The sequence below is a fragment of the Microplitis mediator genome, chromosome 1 (assembly GCF_029852145.1).
Source record: "Microplitis mediator isolate UGA2020A chromosome 1, iyMicMedi2.1, whole genome shotgun sequence".
NCBI classification, from domain to species: domain Eukaryota; kingdom Metazoa; phylum Arthropoda; class Insecta; order Hymenoptera; family Braconidae; genus Microplitis; species Microplitis mediator.
The window spans coordinates 24,176,548-24,198,686 of record NC_079969.1 but is presented as its reverse complement, the minus strand read 5'-3'; the positions used below and the strand labels follow the sequence as shown (position 1 = coordinate 24,198,686).

The 22,139-nt window shown below is 29.3% G+C and overlaps 1 protein-coding gene across 5 annotated transcripts in view; it reads left to right on the top strand.

Annotated features, from left to right (window-relative positions):
• LOC130668778 (kin of IRRE-like protein 3) overlaps positions 1-22,139 on the top strand; it is a 289,972-nt gene that overhangs the window by 26,109 nt on the left and 241,724 nt on the right. The window contains exons 1-4 of one of the 5 annotated variants that reach the window (XM_057473192.1): positions 8,815-9,333; positions 9,991-10,071; positions 10,213-10,527; positions 16,343-16,469. In XM_057473192.1, coding sequence (XP_057329175.1) covers positions 16,406-16,469 — 64 coding nt within the window. In that variant the 5' untranslated portion in view covers positions 8,815-9,333; positions 9,991-10,071; positions 10,213-10,527; positions 16,343-16,405. Of the gene's footprint in view, positions 1-8,814; positions 9,791-9,990; positions 10,528-16,342; positions 16,470-22,139 lie in introns of those variants that run through there. The other 4 variants (XM_057472436.1, XM_057471645.1, XM_057474635.1 and 1 more) reach the window with 4 other exon arrangements.

The window sequence follows — 22,139 nt, the reverse complement described above, 5'->3', positions numbered from 1 at the left end:
CTGCGTTTATGAGAGAGAAAGACAGATACTTGTCTATCCACTGGGTTTTATTTCTATTTCACTAACTCTTTCTTCATGCGTTATATTATTTTATTTCGATATTGTAATTGCTGTTCATTTCAAAGTATTTTTAATTGATTCAAAGTAAGTCCAACACTCAATTTTAAATCGTTGGATGTACCTTGAATTATAAAAATAATTAAAATAAAAATTTAATTAAGTTAAATTATAAATCACTTGGGATCGAAAGTTATTCATGTGTATCGATTGTTACACTGTAAAAAAAACGGAGTAAAATCAGAGTGATTACAGATTTTATTTAAATTTGAATTCACTTCGATTCGGAGTTTAACATCAAAATAAATTCCTCTTCGGAGTGAATTCTACTCCAAGGGGATTAAATTAATACATAGTCATCCGCTCCTCATTTATTCAGGATTTAATTCGCGTTCACTCCGCAAATTTTTTGCAATTACTTACAGTTATTCAAAAAAATTTTGTTGTCAAAGACATCATAGACTGGAGATTTTCAGCTTTAAAAATTTCATTTTTATTTTTTATTCACAATTATTTTTTTTCTTAAACGACACAATACTCAAATTTTTTTTTACTCATAATTTTTGTTTTTTGTAAGAGTGAATTCCAAATATAAATAAATCAATTTTTTTCCAAAAATTTTATTTAAATAAAAAAATGAATCGAACAAAGTAATATTCCAATAATTCAAGTAAATACTACTTGGTAATTGTTGTAACAAAATTTTTCCGAGCTAAAAAATTTGTGGCCTAAATTACTTCATAATTTCCGTATTACCCTCATACAGTTATTACAAAAATTCTTATATAGCAACCCACCCTTCTTACTCCTACAGAAACAAAATTTTACACGACATTTAATAATTTATTGTCAAATAGCAGCATAGCGATCATTAGCAGGTCATATCGATCATCCTTAAATCTATTTCTAACCAAATATTAGTATTCTGAATATACAATTTTTTTCAAAATTACTATCCTACGTTTTAATATGGCCCGGTGTTTTAAGTAAATATATTTTTCCAAGAAAGATTCGTGCTTGGGTGCAATCGAACTAAATGAACCGTTAACGATTAACTGCTCACGTTATGAATCATATATTGATTCGTCGAAAAGTCGCGGCTGTAATAGTTTCTGGGATTGCTTTAAAAATATATAAATCACAAATGAATTATTAGCTCAATTGCAGGGTATCAAACATCAGAAAAAAACTTACCCTGGCAATTTTTAATTTTACGTGATAATGTTATTGGCGTTTTACTCATACATTTATCTTTATTCATAGCAATCAGCATTTATTTATTCATATTCATTACTGTTCTTATTAACGAATAAATCTTAATTTAAATCGCAAGAGATCGGACGTATTGTCATAAAATAATGGACATAAATGTTTCCAGTTGATACAGTTCTTAGTTTAATAGCCGATGCGAACGAATATTGCGTCCATTAAGCATCAACCCATCAAACTATCAACCAATCAATTTAGTTCCCGTGTGTATATACATATATCTATATATCTGTACGTGTGAGGAGGTCGTATATAAGCCATCATCACAGTGGGTTTCCTTTCACGTTGTACACATTATATAGCTTTCACCCTATCACTTTGTACTTATATACATAGATATTATATACATAGGAAACTGATATAACCTGCATGTCACGAATCCCATTGCTCGTCCAGTCTATACATAAACAGACTCAAGATACACTATGGGTATACGTACGAGACGAAACCCAATATATAATGATTAACGTGTTGATACCCCTTTGTTGGTCTCTTCTGTGTACTCTCGTGACTATTACACCTTGAAATGTTACAAGTAACGCTTGAAATTAGGTTAGCACCCCATAGTAACATATATACACACATAAATATATATGCTATACATATACTCATATTTTATATAGACATTAATTCTTCGTTATGCTGTCGGAATGATTAATTACAGGTGTGGATATGAATCAATTAAATATAGATGTTAATTAATTTTCATTTTAACAACAAGCTGTTATGATTATTATTGTTATCATTACTATTGTTGATATGTTCATTTGGGAAAGTTAGAAATTGTTGTCTCATTTATTTGTGTTTATATTTATGGGCAGTTAAATTGAATGTTTATTTTTTCTTATTCATAAAACAACGCTGGAAAATAATAATTGAAATATGGAAACTTGAAGAGATTATCATTTTCTTTAAAGGGGATATTTCTATACCACGGGCGAAATATCAAGTTTTTATTTGTTTATCTTGATATTAATCTCCACCTTTGTGTATAATGATGAGAGTGAGCCTTATCACAGGATGGGGTTAAGATCGATGTCAGCGCTTTGGTTCTTGTGATACTCAATAAGCAGGCTGGATAACAGGGATATCATTGCTTATTATAAACTCAATGATCAAACAATTTTGTTATTTTTTTTTTAATATTTTGTTAAATTTTCATTTAAATCTACATTGTATTTTTTACTTCGCATCTTAAGAGCATTGATTTTATCTGTATAAAACAAAAAAGTAAATGATTATATGTACACCTATGTTCATACACGGAGAGAAAATTATGCTGACTGTCCCTATTACGTTTTTGAAATATTAAAGAACAAAATTAAAAGTAAAAAATCTACTGGATCTAAATTTCTGAAATTTTTCACTTAGGTGCTAGTATGCCAGCCGAAAATTGCAGCTACCCCCAATTACCTCTTAAGTCACAAAAATTTTTTTCATTTTGATAGTGCGAAAAACTTTCCGATCTTCAGGTACATCAGAAATCATTCATTTGAAAAAAAAGCTTCCTATTTACTTCGGATGCGAAGTGATTTTTTTTTAAACTCCGGAATTTCGAATCGAAATGAATGCGAATTTCAATGAAATCCGTAATCTTTACCAATTTTTTGCAGTGTATCAATTAATTCATACTTTTGTTTATCATATTGTCGATCTAATTTTAAGTTTTTATTGAAATACTGATTCAATAATGAGCACATACTAGATCTCGGCTTGATAACGACGGTAATAATGTGTCCAAACTTTTCCAATCTCGTCACTATTTTCAATAATGATTATTGTTTTCGATTAAATAAGCAGTATCGGTACTGGTTAGGCAATCACGAGGTAGAATACTAAGTGATATATAGGAATTCTTAACTATTTAACTTATAGTATAATGTAGCAACTCAGCAATACACGATCGGAGTGCAAGCGTTTACGAAGCGTCGGTGTGCTAAACTTTTTGCGTCAATCATTTGAAAACTACTCTTATTAATTAGTGGTTTATTTGAAACCTTACATTATAATATAGAAAATTAATAACAACTATTGGTAATTAGCAATAATTAAATTTTTTTTTTTCAAAAAAAAAAACTTTTAAAAACCTTTTTGGCACCTACTCAAATTTACGATTTTTTTAACGCATAGAATAAAAATTAATAAGAGCTTATCAACGATAGTAATTTTATCGAAATTATTGAAGTTTTTTCAAATTATTACTCTTTGTATTGTAAGAATTTGAACTATTTTATGTTACGAAATAAATAAGATTTCATGTCTTTTACTCATAGTGACATTATAAATAGGCCCCATGATCGTAATGAACATGTTTCAACTATAATGCATTCAAACATACATGAAGAAATTCAGTCGTTTGTCGTTCACTGAAAATACATGAGTACCTCAGGGAATCACATGAAATGTCAGTACTTTGATTTGCTACCTGACAACCCTCATATTCTCAGTAGCCAATCTTTTTTTTTTCTTTTCACTTCGCTCCATTTCTACATTTTCCCTTCGTTGCTGCTCATCTTTCCCTATCTCTAGATCTTTTTTTCGCTTTGCTACTTACTTCAGGTATATACATATGTATATATATATATCGAATGCAATTTTACCCTTGTGGTTGTATGTAACAACAAAAATGTTGCAGGCAATATTGCACTCAACAAGATTTTCATAGAAATTTCTTATTTTCTATTGTTGTCATGCTCTATTATATTTTCCTACAATACGAATAACGTTCATAGCCTGAAAAATATGATGGCCAGTTGGTGTTATATTGTAAACTATTTTCATTTTTTTTTTTATTAAAGAAAAAATAACGAATGAAAGCTAGTGTAGGCCATGAGCTCATACTCTAATTCCAATAAAAAATCAATTACTTTATTTTTATCGATTGTTGCAATGTAATTTTTTTCCATACATTGTCAACAGAGTGGTATTAAAATGAAATAACACTAGTGTAGGTGGTGTAGTTTGGCGGTGTTAGAATACCGGTGTTAAATCGTAGTAAAAAAAAATTCCACTTATAGAAACTAAAAAAAAATGTATTACATCGACGTTCTAATTAGCAAATTGTCTAACTCTACTTCAGAAAATCCTCTATTTATGCGAAAAAAAAGTAATGAAAATTTTTTTCTTATCTAAAAATTGATTCCATATCTAGTATATGTATAATATTTTTGTCTAGGTTACTCAAATGATATTTTTTCTAACTATTACTATCTGAAAATTGCCCAGAATCGGCTACTAAAAAATAAGAAGCTGGACAATTTGCTAATTGAAACGTCGACATCTAAAAAAATATAAAAATTTAATGTATATTATCTGGAAGAAATTTCAATTTTGCTATGTACTTATTTAAATAATTATTTATGTTATACGTAATTTATTCAAAAAGTACATAATTTTACGCCAACCATTATAATCACCAATAATTTAATTAATTGATAAAAACACTGATTAACTGTAATGATCGAGTAAGTAAAAATATTCACAAAGTTAAATATTTTCAACACCGAAAATTTCAATATTTACACCGCCTGGAGTTACCACGGTTATTTTTACAGTGGATTTATTCAATTCAATTAAATCTCCTATTAAATCTCCTAATCAGACAAAAATTTGCAATAGAATTACAAATATCGGACATCTTGGGTCCAAATAGAAAGACTCCTGTAATACGAACTGTTTTAAAAATCATCATAAATATTTATATCAATATATTCTTGTAGATATTTAAAGTATCGATATAAAATTTTTAAAATTAAAAAATATAGTGATGGGATGATACGAAATTGAGGAGGATGACAGCTGGTGAATGAGGTCGATTTCGTGTCATAATTACACGATCCAGGGTGACGCTTGAAAGACTGTCATTAGTTGCTCTCGACACGACATGACACGAGAACAAGAGAAAGAGAAAGAGTTATAAGAACAATATGGAAGTGAGAGAGCGAGAGACGTCGAGGCGAAGTATACAGAGAAGTAGAGAGAAGCGTGTCACGTCGGGCGTGCCCTTGTGGGACGCGATGCGCCACGTTAATTGCAGATTAATCGCAACACGCTCGCTCCATAAATTTATTACGGTATCGTGGAATTCATTTTCCGTTAGGATTTATACGATACTTAAAGTTTTATCATCGTTGATGTGCCGTTGAAGAACATAAATCACACGAATTCATATATTTTTACTTTTTTTTACTATTCATCATCATCGTCATTAGTTATATTTCACAAGTAATTACTCCATTGTTTTCAAATTTATAAATTTTAAAAAAGTATCATAAGCTCATTTTGTAGAGAGCAAAACGGAAAACTTTATTTGTGGAAATTTTTTTTTATTAAAAAAATTCCATTTAAATTTATTTTTTATTTGCTTTCATTTCGATGTTACTCGATGGCAAACATAAATCAATCATATGAAATAGTTTTTTAATGGTGTTTTTTGTTAAAGCAAAAACAATATGGATTGAAAATGTTTATAATGTTTGTCTATACATATATATATATAAATTTGTATATGGATATGATCTTTCGGAATGAATTTATGTGAAATATCGACATCAGCGTCAAACAAGGTTAACATAGTGCCGCTTCTCTTGTTATCGTGGATTCAATAACGCAGTTACGTTAAATGTAGTTATAATAGTATATAGTAAAGCAGTAGTGATGCCGAAGACGAGTTAGAGAAGTATAACAATATAAGCTCGCACAGTGGATAGTAAGTATGAGTCGAAGGGGTAAATGTGAACTCAGTACACTTCTGTGTGTGAGAGAGCAGCTAAACGTTTCTAACTCGTGTTACTAGTAACTAGTAATTAAGCGAGGCGCTGCTGTGTGAAACGACTCAGCCTCATTCTCCTTTGGCCTCTACTCTCGTTCTTCCGTGTCAAGTAGGAAGGCAGGCAAGCAGCGAGTGAACCAACCGTATCTGTCGTGAGTTCTACGGGCTATGAGATTACTACGCGGTTTATCTTTAAAATTTTCTGATCCGTGTGATGATAACGACAAATTGCTTTAAACACTTTTTTACTCATTGGAATTCAATTTCCGTTGGGCAAACAATTTTTTTTTTTATTCCATACTTCTATCACATTTTGTGTTTATAATTATTTAATATAAATATTTGAATTTTTTAATCGTGGTGTATTCAAATTTTTGGTTTTTTATTTTACATCTCTCGACACACGCTGAAAAAAAATGCTTCAAGGATAAAATTAAGTAATTGTGTTTAATATGCTAATTTTTTAATTCCAATCATCTAGAATGATTAGAACATTTTTTAGTACAAAAATAGTTAGTATTATAATTTTTTTCAATAGAATTAATAATATCATGATAGTAACAGTTACCATCAGGATGGTAACAGTTACCATCAGGATGGTAATATTTACTATCAGGATGATAATATTTACTATAAAGGATGGTAATTCATATCATTAAACCCTATTGTAAGCTACTCCTTTCTGAATACCGAGCCTTTTGCTCGGTATGCATCTTGAGGCCCCTAGCCTCTGACGTCAGGAGCTACCTCCAGCCTGTGACAAGGCTCACCCCCACTAGAGAAGTACGAGAAAGACATTGAAGCGGATGAAGAAGAAGCATTCCGACGGGGCCCTCCGAGAGGACCCAACGTAACGTCATCTAGCTACTCTCACCCTTTCCCTTATTATATTACTTATTATTAACTATCCATATTATACGATTAGTTGTCGGGTTTAATAATGTTCAACTGTTGAATAAATATTTGGTTCTATCTACAAGCAAGTGAAATATATTAGTGTCCTTCTCACACTATGAAAAAATGTTTGAATTCTACTTACCTTAGCTGGTAACTATTATAATTTCTGATGGTAACTGTTACCATCTGGATTATAAATATAACCATTTAGAATAATAATAATAATTAACTCTAGTTAACATACAGGATTGTAAAAATTATTATGAATATGTTGAATGTCACAATCTAGATGATTTATACAGTCATCTAGATAGTATTCACTACTATCGGATTGATGGTAAAAAATTTTACCATAACTAGATAGTAATTCCTATTGTTCAATTTTCTCAGTGTAACTATCACCATCTTGTAATAGGGAATAATTACCATCTGTATGTTATAACCATTATCATGCTTTTATGTTAACTATTACTATCGGATATGGAAAGCATTCTTATTTAGATGGTAACCATTCTTGTCCGTGATGATAATCATTACTATCTTAGGAGGCAAAATTAAAAAATTTTTTAAACATAAGAAATATTACTATCTAGGTGGTAACTATTACTATCGGCAACAGTAATTATTACTATATGAGAAACAAATAGTTTACATAAAAGCATGATAATGATTATCACGTACAGATGGTAATCATGCCCTATTACAAGATGGTGATAGTTAGCATTTTTTTTCTGCGTGCATAATACGTTTTATATCAAATATAAATATTCTGATATAGATAAGAACATACGCTGTGAAAAATTGCGAAGTGAACGCAGATTAAATCCGAAGTTAATTTGGAGTGAATGCGGAGCGGATGACTGCGTATTTTTATAATCCTCTTGGAGTAAAATTCACCCCTACAGGAAATTTATTTTAATATTTCAGCTCCGGTTCGAAGACAAATTAACTCCTATAGGGAATTAATCTCACGCCAATTGAAAAATATTAAAAAAATTTTGGAATTGTCACAGAAATATTAAATATAAAAAAAAATTAATAATTTTTTGCCTGGATTAATTTAAATTGATTAAATCATTTCATTTTTTAAAACATTTTAGATTAAACTTCAAGCTTCAATATCAATCTATTTAAAATGAATAAAAAATAATAAAGCTTATTTTATTAAAATCCATTAGAGTATTAAAAAATATATTTATAATATCGTTTATATGTATAATATTTCCATCATATTCAATTATGATGCAATTACTTAGCATTTAGTCGTTATAAAGTCAGCATACGTATAATTTACATATATCCATACATACATACATAAATACATAGACCATACATACATAAATATATAGTAAAATAAAAAAGCTGTCAGGATACAGCGACTAAACAAATTCGGATAATCTTGGATAAAATGTAATTTTAAAAGTCGTCAGCGAAGCCAAAGCACATTGTCACTCTTTTACTGGTTCTAAAATACATAAATACCCAGAACACACATTCGCGATATGTACACCTGAGCTAGCAGTATATCCGACTACCCAACAACAACTAGACAAGTCAGGATTCGTTTTCGCAACCGGTACCACTATACCGCGAAAGAATACGAGTATAAGAGAGCAAGTAAAGAGTAAAGAGTAAAGTAAAGTAGCATAGGTAGATACTGAAAATGTTTTAGTGTGGCATTAGAGGGTGGTGTGGATTCAAACGAGGGTACGGGAACTATCCATGAGCCGTACAGCCGTAGTTATAGTCTGTTGGTTCATTTAATGTCCGTCGTAGCGGCGCTGTAGCCGTCAGGACGTCAGTTTTCCTTCGCACCGCGGTCTGAACAGTTCGTGTGCGCACGTTGTCTCAATACCTACTCCAACTACTTCTCCAATTCTCCCTCATTGCATCTTTCGTACAGATGCATACATACGTAAATGCATATATATAATTATATTTATTTGTATATGAATATATTCATGTATTGTCTGTCGCACTGGTACCCGTGACTTAGCTGTAAACATTGTTGTCATACTCGTCATATCATCGTTACCTACTAAGTTACGGACACATGATGTACAGTAGTATAATGAGTATTGGAGAATAGTGGAAGTAGTAGTTGTACTAGTAGACAAGTAGTAACGGACGGAGAATAGAGAAACCGCGTGTGACAATCTATCCTACTGTCACTCTGGTTCTCTCGTTTGCGAGCTTATACAGAAGAGTGAGAAGAAAGTCACAGCAAGACGTTTCTCACAGCTTGTCATTCTTTATGACATTTTTCACAAGTTTATTAAACACGTGAATGACAAATAAACACAAATTGTGGGCTATGATGACTACGAATTGATAATTATGTGTGTTAATTAGCTCGCACGGTGACAGTGGTTTCAATTTTTTTTTGCAACAATTAACTGTCACTTTATTTTTTTTTAACAGTAAATTTAAATGAAAGAAAATAATTCACACTAATTAGCAGTTGATTACATAAATAGATAAAAATTTCAACAGTGAATAAATATCGTAAAAAAATGAGCTCTGAATAAATTTTTTATAACGAATAAATTTTTTAAAATTAAAACTGAGTAAGATTTGTAGGTTTTAATTGTCATCGAGATAAACTCGCGGAAGTTAAAAAAAAAATTTTTTTTAATTGAATATCAATTTAATTTAATTACTGTTGTTATTATTTTTAATCTTCATGTACGAAAGAGTTAGGAAATAGCATAGAGAAAATAATTTCAGATACAGATAAACATGATTAATGGGTAGTCGGATTTTATGTACGTAGTTCTTAGATAATTTCCATATCTCGTAAGTTATTTTCGTTTGTCATTTTTACATAATTATCATTAAATTTTATTATCTTGAAAAACAATTACCGGAATAAAATTATTGTCAGTAGGAAATAATTAACAGTAAACAATAATTTTGTTATTATTAATTTTAATCTATTTATTTTGTGTTGCTCTTTTTTCGTACGCACCTAAATGTAAATTTAATAACTATTTTAGGGATGCTAGAATATTATTTACTATTCAAAGTATAATAGAATATATAGTGTTGTGTGTTCGACAGTGTAAATAACCAAACAAGTAATCAAATTCAAACATCAGTCTGTTGTTCAATACCATACATATACATATAAATATATATGTATGTAAATAATAATTGTTGAAAAAGCACAGTGAAGTTTGAATGATACAAATTTTTATTTAATTTGGTTATTTTTCAAGTGCCAAGTGGATATAAATGGACAAATAAATTTTTTTACAAAAAAAAGGATTAGTAAAAAAAAAAAAGTATTGGAGCGAGTGTTATTATTGATTAAATTGGTGTTAAAATATTCACTGAGTTGTTTTATGTGAGTGTTCCTAATGATGTGGCAAAAAATTTTAGCAAACATGTACCACTCATATCTTATCAAAAAGTGATTAATTGTCGAATTGCGTGTTGGCTAAAGTTATTATAGTGATTATTGCCATATTATTTTTTACCAAAGTGCTATTGGAACGAAAGCACCGAAATTAATTCCGATTGACAATTAACAGGTGAGTTTAACCGCGAAATTTCGTTAATAAGCTATTTTCAGTGTAAGTTATAATATTTAAAGTATCTTGGATTCTTTAAATTTCTACCTGAATTTATTTTACTTTTTTAACACAGAGTAGTAACTTTGTTGGGATAAAAATGTTTTAGAATTAGTGGGATAAAATGAAAAAACTTCTCTACGACAAAGAACAGGCGTGAACCGTTTTTTTTTTTATTTATTTAAAAGTCGCATAAACAACATTGTCGTGAGCGACTTCAGTAATATACGTATGGTACAGTTTACATTAAACGAAGATTACACGGAAAAAAATGAACTATATAAATGAACTAGATAAAGTGATCAGTAAATACCATCATTCTAAATAGTAATTTTTTTATTTTTGATTAAAACGTGAATAATTACAGGTTAAGTATGAAAATTTATTGTCTATGTAAGAAAAAATTACTATTTGAACTTCGAAAGTCGTAACTGATACTTAGAAAATAGACGACACGTATCATAAAATTTACTATTTGAATGTTAAAATTCCCCATATTGACAACCGGGTTCCGGGATATAATTTCAAATAGTAATTTTTAAAGTTTATTTTTTTCCGTGTAGATTCTATTCAATAGTTTTAAGTTTCTTAGCAGGTGTAATACTGTAATTAAATTGTTTTTGTTGTTTAAACATTCTGATATTTCCGTTGGTAGCTCAGTGGTCACTCTCTAAAAATGAATTAGTGAAATTCTCGCGAATCAGTGGATAGTCACTATTTCTACAGCTATAAGTATACCACTAATTCAACCAGTGCTATACTTATAGCTGGTTCTCAGTGAATATTCACTAATTTGAAGTGAATTCCACTGATTCATTTTTAGAGAGCATGTCTGTGGTCCCTGGACATTTTACTAAAAGATTCTGGATTGTTAGTGTTGATTCACATTTAGAGCATTTATTGATGGGTGCTCGTGTCAGAAGAAGGCTATGGATCATGTTAGTGAGACCAATTCTTAACCGTGTAAAAATTACTTGGTTCATACGGTTGTTAGATAATGGAAGTTCCTTCCTTTCTTGAAATTTCTACATAAATTTATTTTACTTTTTTAACACAATGTAGTAACTTTGTTGGGATTAAAATGTTTTAGAGTTGGTGGGAAAAAATAAAAAAAATTCTCTACGCCAAAAAAAAAAAAAATGGCGTGAAGCGTTAAGAAATTGATACATATTGTTTTTGTTTTAGTTTTTGTTATTTTATACTTTCCGCATTTATTCTATATCTTTTTTTTAACTTTCATTCTTGGATTATTCTACTGTATTTTATTTTATTTTTGTTGGGATGTGTACATCTCAATGGGCTAAATGCCAAAATACCTATCTCAAGTAGAAGCTTTTCAGAGTTTTCTGAAACCGGCTGCTTGTATTGAAACGAAAGATAAAAAGACACTATTTTACAAGTAAAAAATTTTCCCTTCTTCGAGTTACTCTACATATTTAATATTAATCTCAACATAACAATTATTCCGTATATTTTCTTTTCTTTCATCCTTTCAATTTTATTTTACCATTTTTTCTTATAAAATGATTTATGCGATAGTTTGAAATGTCCGTTTTTCTATAAAAGATTAATATAAAAAAAAAAAAAAAAAAAAAAATAGTTTTTATGGTACAGTTGAGCATAAAAAAATGATAAAAATGATAAGAGAAAAATAGAGAAAAGAGATCGGATAATATTCAGTGACCATGTTCCGAGTCAATTGCTACTGGCTAGGGCGCAATTCACCCTCGACGATTGTTTTTCATTGATGCGTGGAAATTGCCCAGTACCATTTATCGTGATGCTAACGCTGTGTCAGCTTAAATTAGGGGAACTAAACGAGTGCGATGTATTCCTGTCATTTACTTGTCAAATTCAATGTTAATTTTTTTAAAAACTTTTTACACAAAAATTGGTTTTATATTTGTTTGCTTTTTATATTTTTTTTACACGTACATATATAATTTTTTTTTATTTTTTTTTTTATAAAGTAAGTTATTTGTTCGATGAGTTCTTTTTTCTATAGAACACTATATAAAATATTAGTATTCCAGAAGAGTGAAGGGTACTTGAAATCTTTTATTCTATTACGCACTTGACTGAAATTCCATTGGATTCTCTTTCATTTCATAGCTGATCCACATGATTGTTATTATTTTTATTTTATTTTTCCATTTCAACGATTCCGTTAACTTTTATTCAATTAACAGAGTAGATTATTTGTTTTAATTATTATTTTTATTCATTAAACTCATTTAACTGACTTTTATTACATGAGTACTATTATTCTGCATCCTTGTATAATTCAACTTTTTTTTTAACCATTCATAAATTAATAACCTCCAATTACCATTATTTAAGCTATTAAATATTACTATTATATATATTTTATAGTTTTTTTTTTTATCAAAAATGATAAAAAAAGTTTGCGGCATAATCTAAATAAAATTTAACGCCTGACGTAAATTTAATTATGCAAACAAAAAATAATTTTCGTTCCACTTTTTAAATATAAATATAAATGTTTAATTGAATAAAATGAATGATACTGTGCACATATGAATGCAATTTAGAGAAGAACGGGGATGACAAAACGCCCTACTAATTTTATTAAATCTTTTTTTCGCCTGCACGTTGATGTAAAATTAACGTTTACTTCAAATGTCAAAGCGGTAGGAAAGTATCCACGAAATACCTCGAGTATTTAGTGACAAAAAAAAATTTTTTTTTCAAGCAATACAAACAATCGGGAAAAACGGTGCGCTTTGAAAATCAAAGGTAACGAAAAAAAAAAGTAAAGTTTTCGTTTTTCCCGAAATAAAAATAAAAAAAATTCATGAATTGAAACATCAAAATTTTTTTTACTTTTTTGAATCTTGCGCTATGCTTTGAAAAATTTTTTCATCCAAATCTGAAATAAACAATTCATTTAAAATAAATATAAATGACTTGTGTTCGTTGTTTAAAAGCTCCACTAATTAATTAATCGCTTGGGTCTTCCGTTGTGTCCCACTTTCCCTATCAGATAAAATTATATAAAAAGTTAGTCATTGCATATAATAAAATAACTCAAGTGCTAAATTATAGCATAAAGAATTTCATTTGTTTGTAAGTGCATCTCAAAAGACTAACTGTACCATACACTAAGTCTGGCAGTATTATAAATCATGAACAAAAGGAACTGACTAGAACATGGTATGTAAAACGTACATATGTCATCATTCTTGCGTCTCTCGCATGCGCATATCATACAGGTACCATTTCTCTATACATACATTTTCATATTGAACATATATATACATAAATGTACGTGCATTTTCCACCTACTAAATGAGTTTTCTCATCTTAAACCACTAGCATACATTTCACAGTAACGTCAAAACTCAAAGTGTCGTCTTCTTCATATATACATATATTCGTGTATACTCAAATATTTCTACTACTTACGCGTCAAAAACAGAATCCCGAATTTTACCTTTGAAGTGCCATCTTTTACTTATTCACCCATTCCTCATATTAAATACAATGTCTGGTTTCTTTTTAGTATATGAAGAATTTTTTTTGTTTTTATTTCTTTCACTTTTCGATATTTCCTCAGTGACAGCGACATATTGGAGTTAAAGTAAAAGCATATGAGACTCTAAAAGTGTCCGAGAAAATATGCGTCTGTTATAAAAAAAAAATATAAGAGAAAAAGAAAGGGTTGTCATACATGAATAGAATATCTACTACTGTGTCTACGCCCTTCGTCTGTTCATTTTATATATATTCTCTACATATATAAATATATATGTCTATACTGTAGTATAGAGTAGGATTCCACAGAACATCTATGATGTAAAGAACATTCCCCTTGTGTCATTGTAGGTAATGGAAAGGGTGAATGGAGTGCATCACGAGTGCAGTTGACTTGAATGAAGGGTTGAAGAACTATGAGTATAAGTACAAGTTTTTTTTCCTTAATAATCATGAAGGATTTTTTTTTGTGTAAAAAAAAATGTTATTCTTTCGTTTTACTAGTTTTTAAAAATTATTATTCATACGTGAGGTTATTGATCGGCGGTATATATTTTTTTAAAAACAATTGTAAAAATATAAGATAAAAAAAGTTTTTTGACACATATATTATTTATAGAGTAATAAATTTACTGCTGAGAAATGTGAGTTATAAGTTTTTGAGAATAAAAGTATAAAATATATTTTACAAGTGTGAAAAGAGTAAAATGTAGGGTGCACTATGATGATGTTGAAGGTGCAAAGTCTTTACTATTATATGTATATACTTATATTATATATCCATAGAAACTTTATTCTCTAAGCACATCTGGACTACAGAAAAAGTAGGTGTCAGTGTAGTTCAGCCCGTAGTTTATACTGTCTCTTTATACTTCTTCGCGAATAAAACTTACTTTAGATGGTGGTTTATAAAAATAATATCACGCGCAACTTTCATTCATCAAATTTTTTTATTTATATTTTACTTTATCAATCAAGTTTTGGTTTTTCTTTAGTGAGAACTTTATTGCAAACTATTATGCCGCGAGTTATTATGTAATGTTACAAATGTGATAAATTTTCGCTTGAGCAATACGACAAATTTGAGATATAATAAAAAAATTAGAAAAAAAATACGTGTGGTAAATCGTTTTGCAAATCTGTAGACGTTTCGGATATCATATTTTTCCTTCAGCAGATAACCTTTGCCAATTTCTTAAAAATCATCCATTTATAGCAATAATGAATAAGAATTTGGGACGAAGATCATTTATTTTTCCATAAGTAATAAACTACATCTTTTAGGCTACGGATTCAAAAATTTTTTTTCTTAAATATGTAAAATTACACTAAAAAATTAGCAGTGAATTCGAAGTGATTACGGGTATTTTACTTGAAGTTGAGTTCACTCTGTCACCCGGAGTTCCGGAGTAAAAAAAATCATTTCGCATTCGGAGTAAATAGGAAGTTTAATTTTCCAGCGAAGTGATTTCGGAGTGATCTGGATTTTATTTAAATCCGCATTTACTCCGATTCAGAATTTTTATATTAAAATAACTCCTTCGGAGTGAATTTGACTCCAAGGGGATTAAATAAATACTCAGTCATCTGCTCCTCATTCATTTTGGATTTAATCGGCGTCCACTCCGCAAATTTTTATGTACGGAACGTTTTTCGCGCAATGAAAATGAAAAATTTATGTAATTTGACTGCTTAAGGGGTAGTTAGGAGTGGCCTGCAATTTTCGGCTGACATACTAGCGCGTATGCGAAACATTTCAAAAATCTAGATCCAGTAGATTTTTTACTTTTCGTTTTGTTTTTTATTTTCGTTCCCATCTTCAATTATATACATTTTTTACAGTGTATAATTTTTTTAAATTGGGAAATAAGGAAAGGATTAATTTTGAGAGGGTTAATTTCTGCGATATCCTAAATATTTTTACGCTCTGTCTGAATTGAATGAAAATTGATTTTTTATACGAATAGTTTTATAATTGAATCTTTTTTTTTTTTTCTTTTTTTCGACAAAAGTTTATTAAAAAGTTAATTTTATAACTTTGATAATTTATTTATACCTTTTATAAAATTAAATTTTTTAATTTTAAAAAATTAAATAATTAGACACTAATTATAAAAAGTTTCAAGAGGTTGCGGTTTGATGTTTTTGATGAAATATTCAGACGATTACCGAATTATAAATAAATATTTTTATAAAACTTTTAGTTTGTCCAAACAACATATGTTTCATGTTTTCATGTTTGTTTTTGTGGAATAAAACAATATTTATTTTTGTGTTTCAGTTTAAATTTGCCAGTTGGAGTGTATTATGTGAGGCAAAGAGAAAATAAACATAGGTATTGAAGATGTGTGTCGTCGTAAGTGGAGTGTGGGTGCTGAGCATCTTTGCTTTGACTGTCATCAGCAATGGTAAGTCATTTATATAATTTATCTAATATATAATTGGCAGTAATGTCCTTGGAAACTATGGGTTTAAATAAGTACTGTTTAGCCAAAATTTTGTTTGTTAACATATGTAATTAGATTTTAAATTTGGATCAACTATACATTTTTTCAGAGTGCAGTTTTTTTTTTTAACCGAATCTTTTTCTGACAGTATCAAAGTTTTTTAATTGTAACTTATAAAAGCACTATAAATAAATATAGTTGCCATTATCTAATTATAATTGAATGTTACGATAGATGAAATACATGAAGGTCCATTTTCAAATATCAAATCAAACTCTCCATTTTTTTTTAAATACTTTATTTGCATATAAAAAGCAAAACAGTGAATTATTTTTATTTCATGTATTTATATGACACTTGAAAATATTTGATTTTCATTTCTCTCACTTGATTTTCGTATGACGAAATTGTTCAATTAATTGGGTGTAATTTTTTTTCTGAAATTTTTTTTTAGTTATCGTAAAATTACGCCCGATTGATGTGTTTATTTAAAACCTAAATAAACTACATGTAACTTCATAGAATTTTTTTTTTGCAAATCTTTTCAAAGCCAATAGAAAAAATCGCTGAGCCAAAAAATTGAATTTTTCCAATTTGCTTTCCCTATTAAAAGAAACACATACGTGTATATAAATAAATTTGCTAGACCATGTATAAATATATTTTAAAAATATTTTCTCTTGTTATGAATTATATATAATTCGGGTATCATAAAAAAAAAGAATAATAATTAAACAAAATTCAGCTATTGATTATATAAATCAAAGGTCATCATATTTACCCTCACAATACTATACGGATAATTATTCTTTGAAGTACTATAATGTCATAGTAAAGCCGGACCATGTTCGCCACCTGGCGAAGATTGAAATAAATACATAAAAAAAATTACTATGATTACACGGAAAGAAAGGATTTGTTGGCGCGAAAAATTTATACTCGCTCCTAGAATATTTTTACTTTCCTAAAAAAATATTTTGCATTATGAATTAAAAACGAAAATTTTCCTGGGGCGAGAGAAATTTTCTTGTGCCAAGAAGTTCTTTTTCTTCTGTGCATAGTAAAATTTACAATTTTACTATGCCCGGGTCAAAAATAAAACTTGATTCAGACTTGGTTTACACAGTCGAAAATAGGAGTCGTTTTTCATAAGACAAACTCGACTTTTTTTTACGGAGATATGAAATACATTGAGTTTTCGCCTTGGTTTAGACTTAACTGGCTTACTTAGTCACGATTTAAGACGAAAAAGTTGAAATCAAGTCGAAATTGACTTGGTTTAGACTTTTTCGACTTGAAAGATAAGGCGAAAAAGTCTAAATCAAGACTTATTCGACTTAAATTATAAGGCAAAAAAGTCAAACCTAAGGTGAAATAATTTTTATATATTAAGGCGAAAGTAAGACGAATAAATAATTTAATTTTTCGACTTGATTCAGCAAGTCAAAAGTAAGGTGAATGACTATCATGCTCGAAGTAAAGACGAATAAGTTTCACTTAAGATAAAAAAATACGAATAAGTTGAAATAAGTTGAAACTAAGATGAAAAAAGTTCAAAAAGCTAAAAAAAATTTAATTCAAGTCGAAATAGTCTAGATCTTATCGAAAAATCGTCGGCAAATCGATAACTTCAAAAGAAAATAAGGTGAAGCGAGCCTGAATCAAGTTTTATTTTTGACCCGGGTGGCCATAGTAATTTTTTCACCATCTTTATGTCAATTTCTGCAGGTGGCCAACATGACTCGGTTTTATTATGACACCATAGGATTTCAAACGAGAATAATGTCTGCGTGTATGGTTTTCATTGACACGATTTATTGTTTTCATTACTGAAGATACAAAATTTAAATATTTATTTTATTGGCTATTTCAATTTTTTTTATTAAATTGCATACAATAATTTTTTTTAATGCATTTTTTTCAAAGGCAATTTTACGACTGAAGTAGTATATATTTATAAAGTCACTTAAATACATGTAGATAGTCTTAAATGGATTTTGAGACAAAGGAAAACATTTTATCTTGTCAGCTATTAAACGTGAAGGCGGTTCCGCTTGACATTCATAAGAAGCAAATTTATTCCTTGCCACTATCGTCAACGTTTCTCTTCCTATTTCTCGCTCGTCTCTCTCGTCCCTTGTGTCTTTTGCCCCCTGACAATCTTATATAGAACTCGACTCATGACTTTGTAACGAAACTTTCGAGTATAACATCTCTTTTTCCTTATTTTCTTATTTTATTTCTCACTGTTGACAGAGCAAAAACGATATTAAGCATCATGACAAATTATGTTTTTTATTAGCATTCACCAAACTTTACAATAAATATTATTATTTTTATTTCATTAATACCGGCAAATATTTTTATTTTTTAGTTCTTATTAATTATACATATTAATTAGCAAATATTGTGAAATTGTTTTAGAGTAATTCGTAAATTATTTGTAGATTTTTGAAATTATTCGATTCAAATTTAAAAATTTGCTTCAAATTTTTAGCTTTCACATAAATTATTCAATTTAAATCTCGCATTTAGTATTAATATCCGGCTTACTCTGGTATATAGATATAAAAATAAGCTTTCGTACAGATTTAGAACAAGAATGAAGGTCGCGTGGAAGTTAATGATTGACGTTTAGTAATTGACATTAAAACTAATCTCTATTAAGCGTCCGCAAAACGTGAAAATTGAAGGACTGAAAGTCTTGAGACGCTCTTTCCAACGATAAAGGATTAATTAATGAAATTGATTATAGCAAATAATAGGACGGTAAAATTTCAACGTCCATTCGATTATATTTTTCCGTGACTACTTTGGGTTTTTCGCCAGCAAGAGGTTTTACGCTGACCACAATGGTCTTTTCATTGTTGCCAAGAAATAAAGAATTCATTTTTGTACTTATACATTGATATACGGTTGAGGTTTCTCTTGTCAAATTGCGACCCTATCAAAAAATCCATACGTGAATCCAGCCTAGATTTCTATATGAATTTTCCATATGGGAATTCAGATACCCATGGTTTCCTACATGGATTCTTACATAAATCCATACACTCCAATATTAATTCCTATGGGTTCCCATACAATCCTTCATATTTTTTTGTGATAGAGTATACCCTAGTTCTTAAATCAAGTTCCTATATGGGAGTCCCGGTACCCACACGGAAAGGAAATTCCACTAAAATTTACGATGTTAACATCGTAAATTTGAGTGGAATTTTCTTTCCGTCCAGTTTCCCATATAAAGTTCCTACATGGGAATCCCACATTTTCCTATGTGGATTTTCCCTATAGGAATCCAGATACCCATGGTTTCCTGCATGGCTTCTTATATAAAAAAATTCACTCCTATATCAATTCTTATGGATTCTTACATAAATTCATACCTCCAAATATGGATTCCTATGGGTCTCATACAATCCTTCATAGAATTTTTTGATAGAGTATACCCTAGTTCTTATACCAAGTTCCTATATGGGAGTCCCGGTACCTACACGGAAAGAAAATTCCACTCAAATTTACGATGTTAACATCGTAAATTTTAGTAGAATTTTCTTTCCGTCCAGTTTCCCATATAAAGTTCCTACATGGGAATCCCACATTTTCCTATGTGGATTTTCCCTATAGGAATCCAGATACTCATGGTTTCCTGCATGGCTTCTTATATAAAAAAATTCACTCCTATATCAATTCTTATGGATTCTTACATAAATTCATACCTTCCCTTCCCATATGGATTTCTATAGGTTCCCATGCAATCCCCTATGGATTTTTTTGATAAGGATTTATATTTTTTTTCGAAGTTTTCCATTATAAAAAATTAATTGATAATCAATGCTCATAATTCGCCCCGGAAAATAAAAATAAAAATAAAAATGCGTAGACATTTATGTCGACGAGTATGTGGGTCAGAGGCGTTAGAGACGAGTGAGTACGGTCGGTACAAACGAAGCCAGTAAAATGGTTTGTCACTGAAAATTTTTCAAAGCCCACCGAGAAATGCAGTTTATTCTGTATGCACATATATTCATATACATATATACTAACGTAAATACCTGTATACATTTATACACAACAAAATGCATACTACGGTGTGCGAATGAGGCCGTGGTTCTTCTCTCATCCAAAAAATATAATAAAAAAAAATCCACCACTGCAAAACAATCTCTGACGTTTTTTTTTTTTTTATTTTTTTTATTTTATACTTCAACGATTCCCTTTGCGTCGAGAAATTTTATTGTTAAAACTAAAAATAAAATGAAATATAACAGCAACAAAATAATCATAAAATATAAAAAAAATCATTTGACAACAGAAAAAAGTCAAACATTCAAATAGTTTTTTGCGATATAAAAAAATGATTAGTCCCAGTGGGCCTTATAGATTTTGAATATTCAATGCAAAGCAAAAAAAAAAAAATAAAGTTTGTTATTCAAAACCATAGATAAATTTGTTAGCTCTGAGATTCGCTCGTACTCGTACAGCATACCCGGTGCAATACACTGAGGGGCAAATTACACAGAATCAGTGAGATGGAAGTAGAAAATTCAGCATAGTATCCTATCCTCACACAGTAAAAGTTCATTTGCATTTCTATGTAATCGTGATTTTCTTCTCATACTGTATATATGTATATCTATATGTATACATATATATTATACTTCTTCCGCGTTGTGATAAATAATTTTTCACTTGCTTGAATATATTATTCTCTTGATAAGAAGAACGGCGATGAACATTATGAAACGGAAATGCACTCCTCATTTTTTTATTTCTTTTTCTTCTTCATTTCCTTTTCCTTCAATTTCTTCATTCCTCTCTTTATCTTCATTTTCAACTTCTACATCATGTTCTCTTTCTCAAACCTAGACTCCTTAATTAACAGTTAATTGGCTGATTAATTTCTAAGATGTCCGTGCGAAGTAAAGCTTAATCTCAGGTTTCTTTAACGACATCTCGTTTACATTTCCTCCGCTTTTATTTCATTAACTATCGAACAATATGCTCATCCTGTAAATTACTTTTTTTTAATAATAGATACCAGACTATAATATCATTCTATTTTCATTACTCGTGCACGAACTACAAATAAGGGAGTTGCTACGAAATTTATCAGATCAATACTATTGAAAACAATCTTAATAAAATTTTATATATAGTACAGTTCATTTGTATATCTTCTATTAAAAAGTATATGAGAAATTTACGAAGCTTCAATAACTCGATATCTTATTGGTTAATTGAAGCATAAAAGACTACATGCAATTTATATGACAATAAAATATATGATACTGAAGTTAGCTGATGTCTATTAATTTTAGTTGTTTTTTAAAAATGATAAATTTGAAGAAAAAAATATCTTTAAAAAATTGCACCTATAGTTTTTTAAATTTTCTACATGTGCATATTTTTAGTTTTTTTTTTTAATTAAATTGTTTACAAAAAAAATTCGAAAATTGTCAATTGACTGCTAACTACAGGATCATTGAAATATATACTAAATTAAATATACAAGACACACGTATGCGCTAGATATGAGCTGTTTTTTAGAGTCAATTCGACTCGGCAAACTAGGTGAGTTAATTAGTTTTCTTTAAATACAGATCAGAAATGAAAAAAATTGAAAAATCA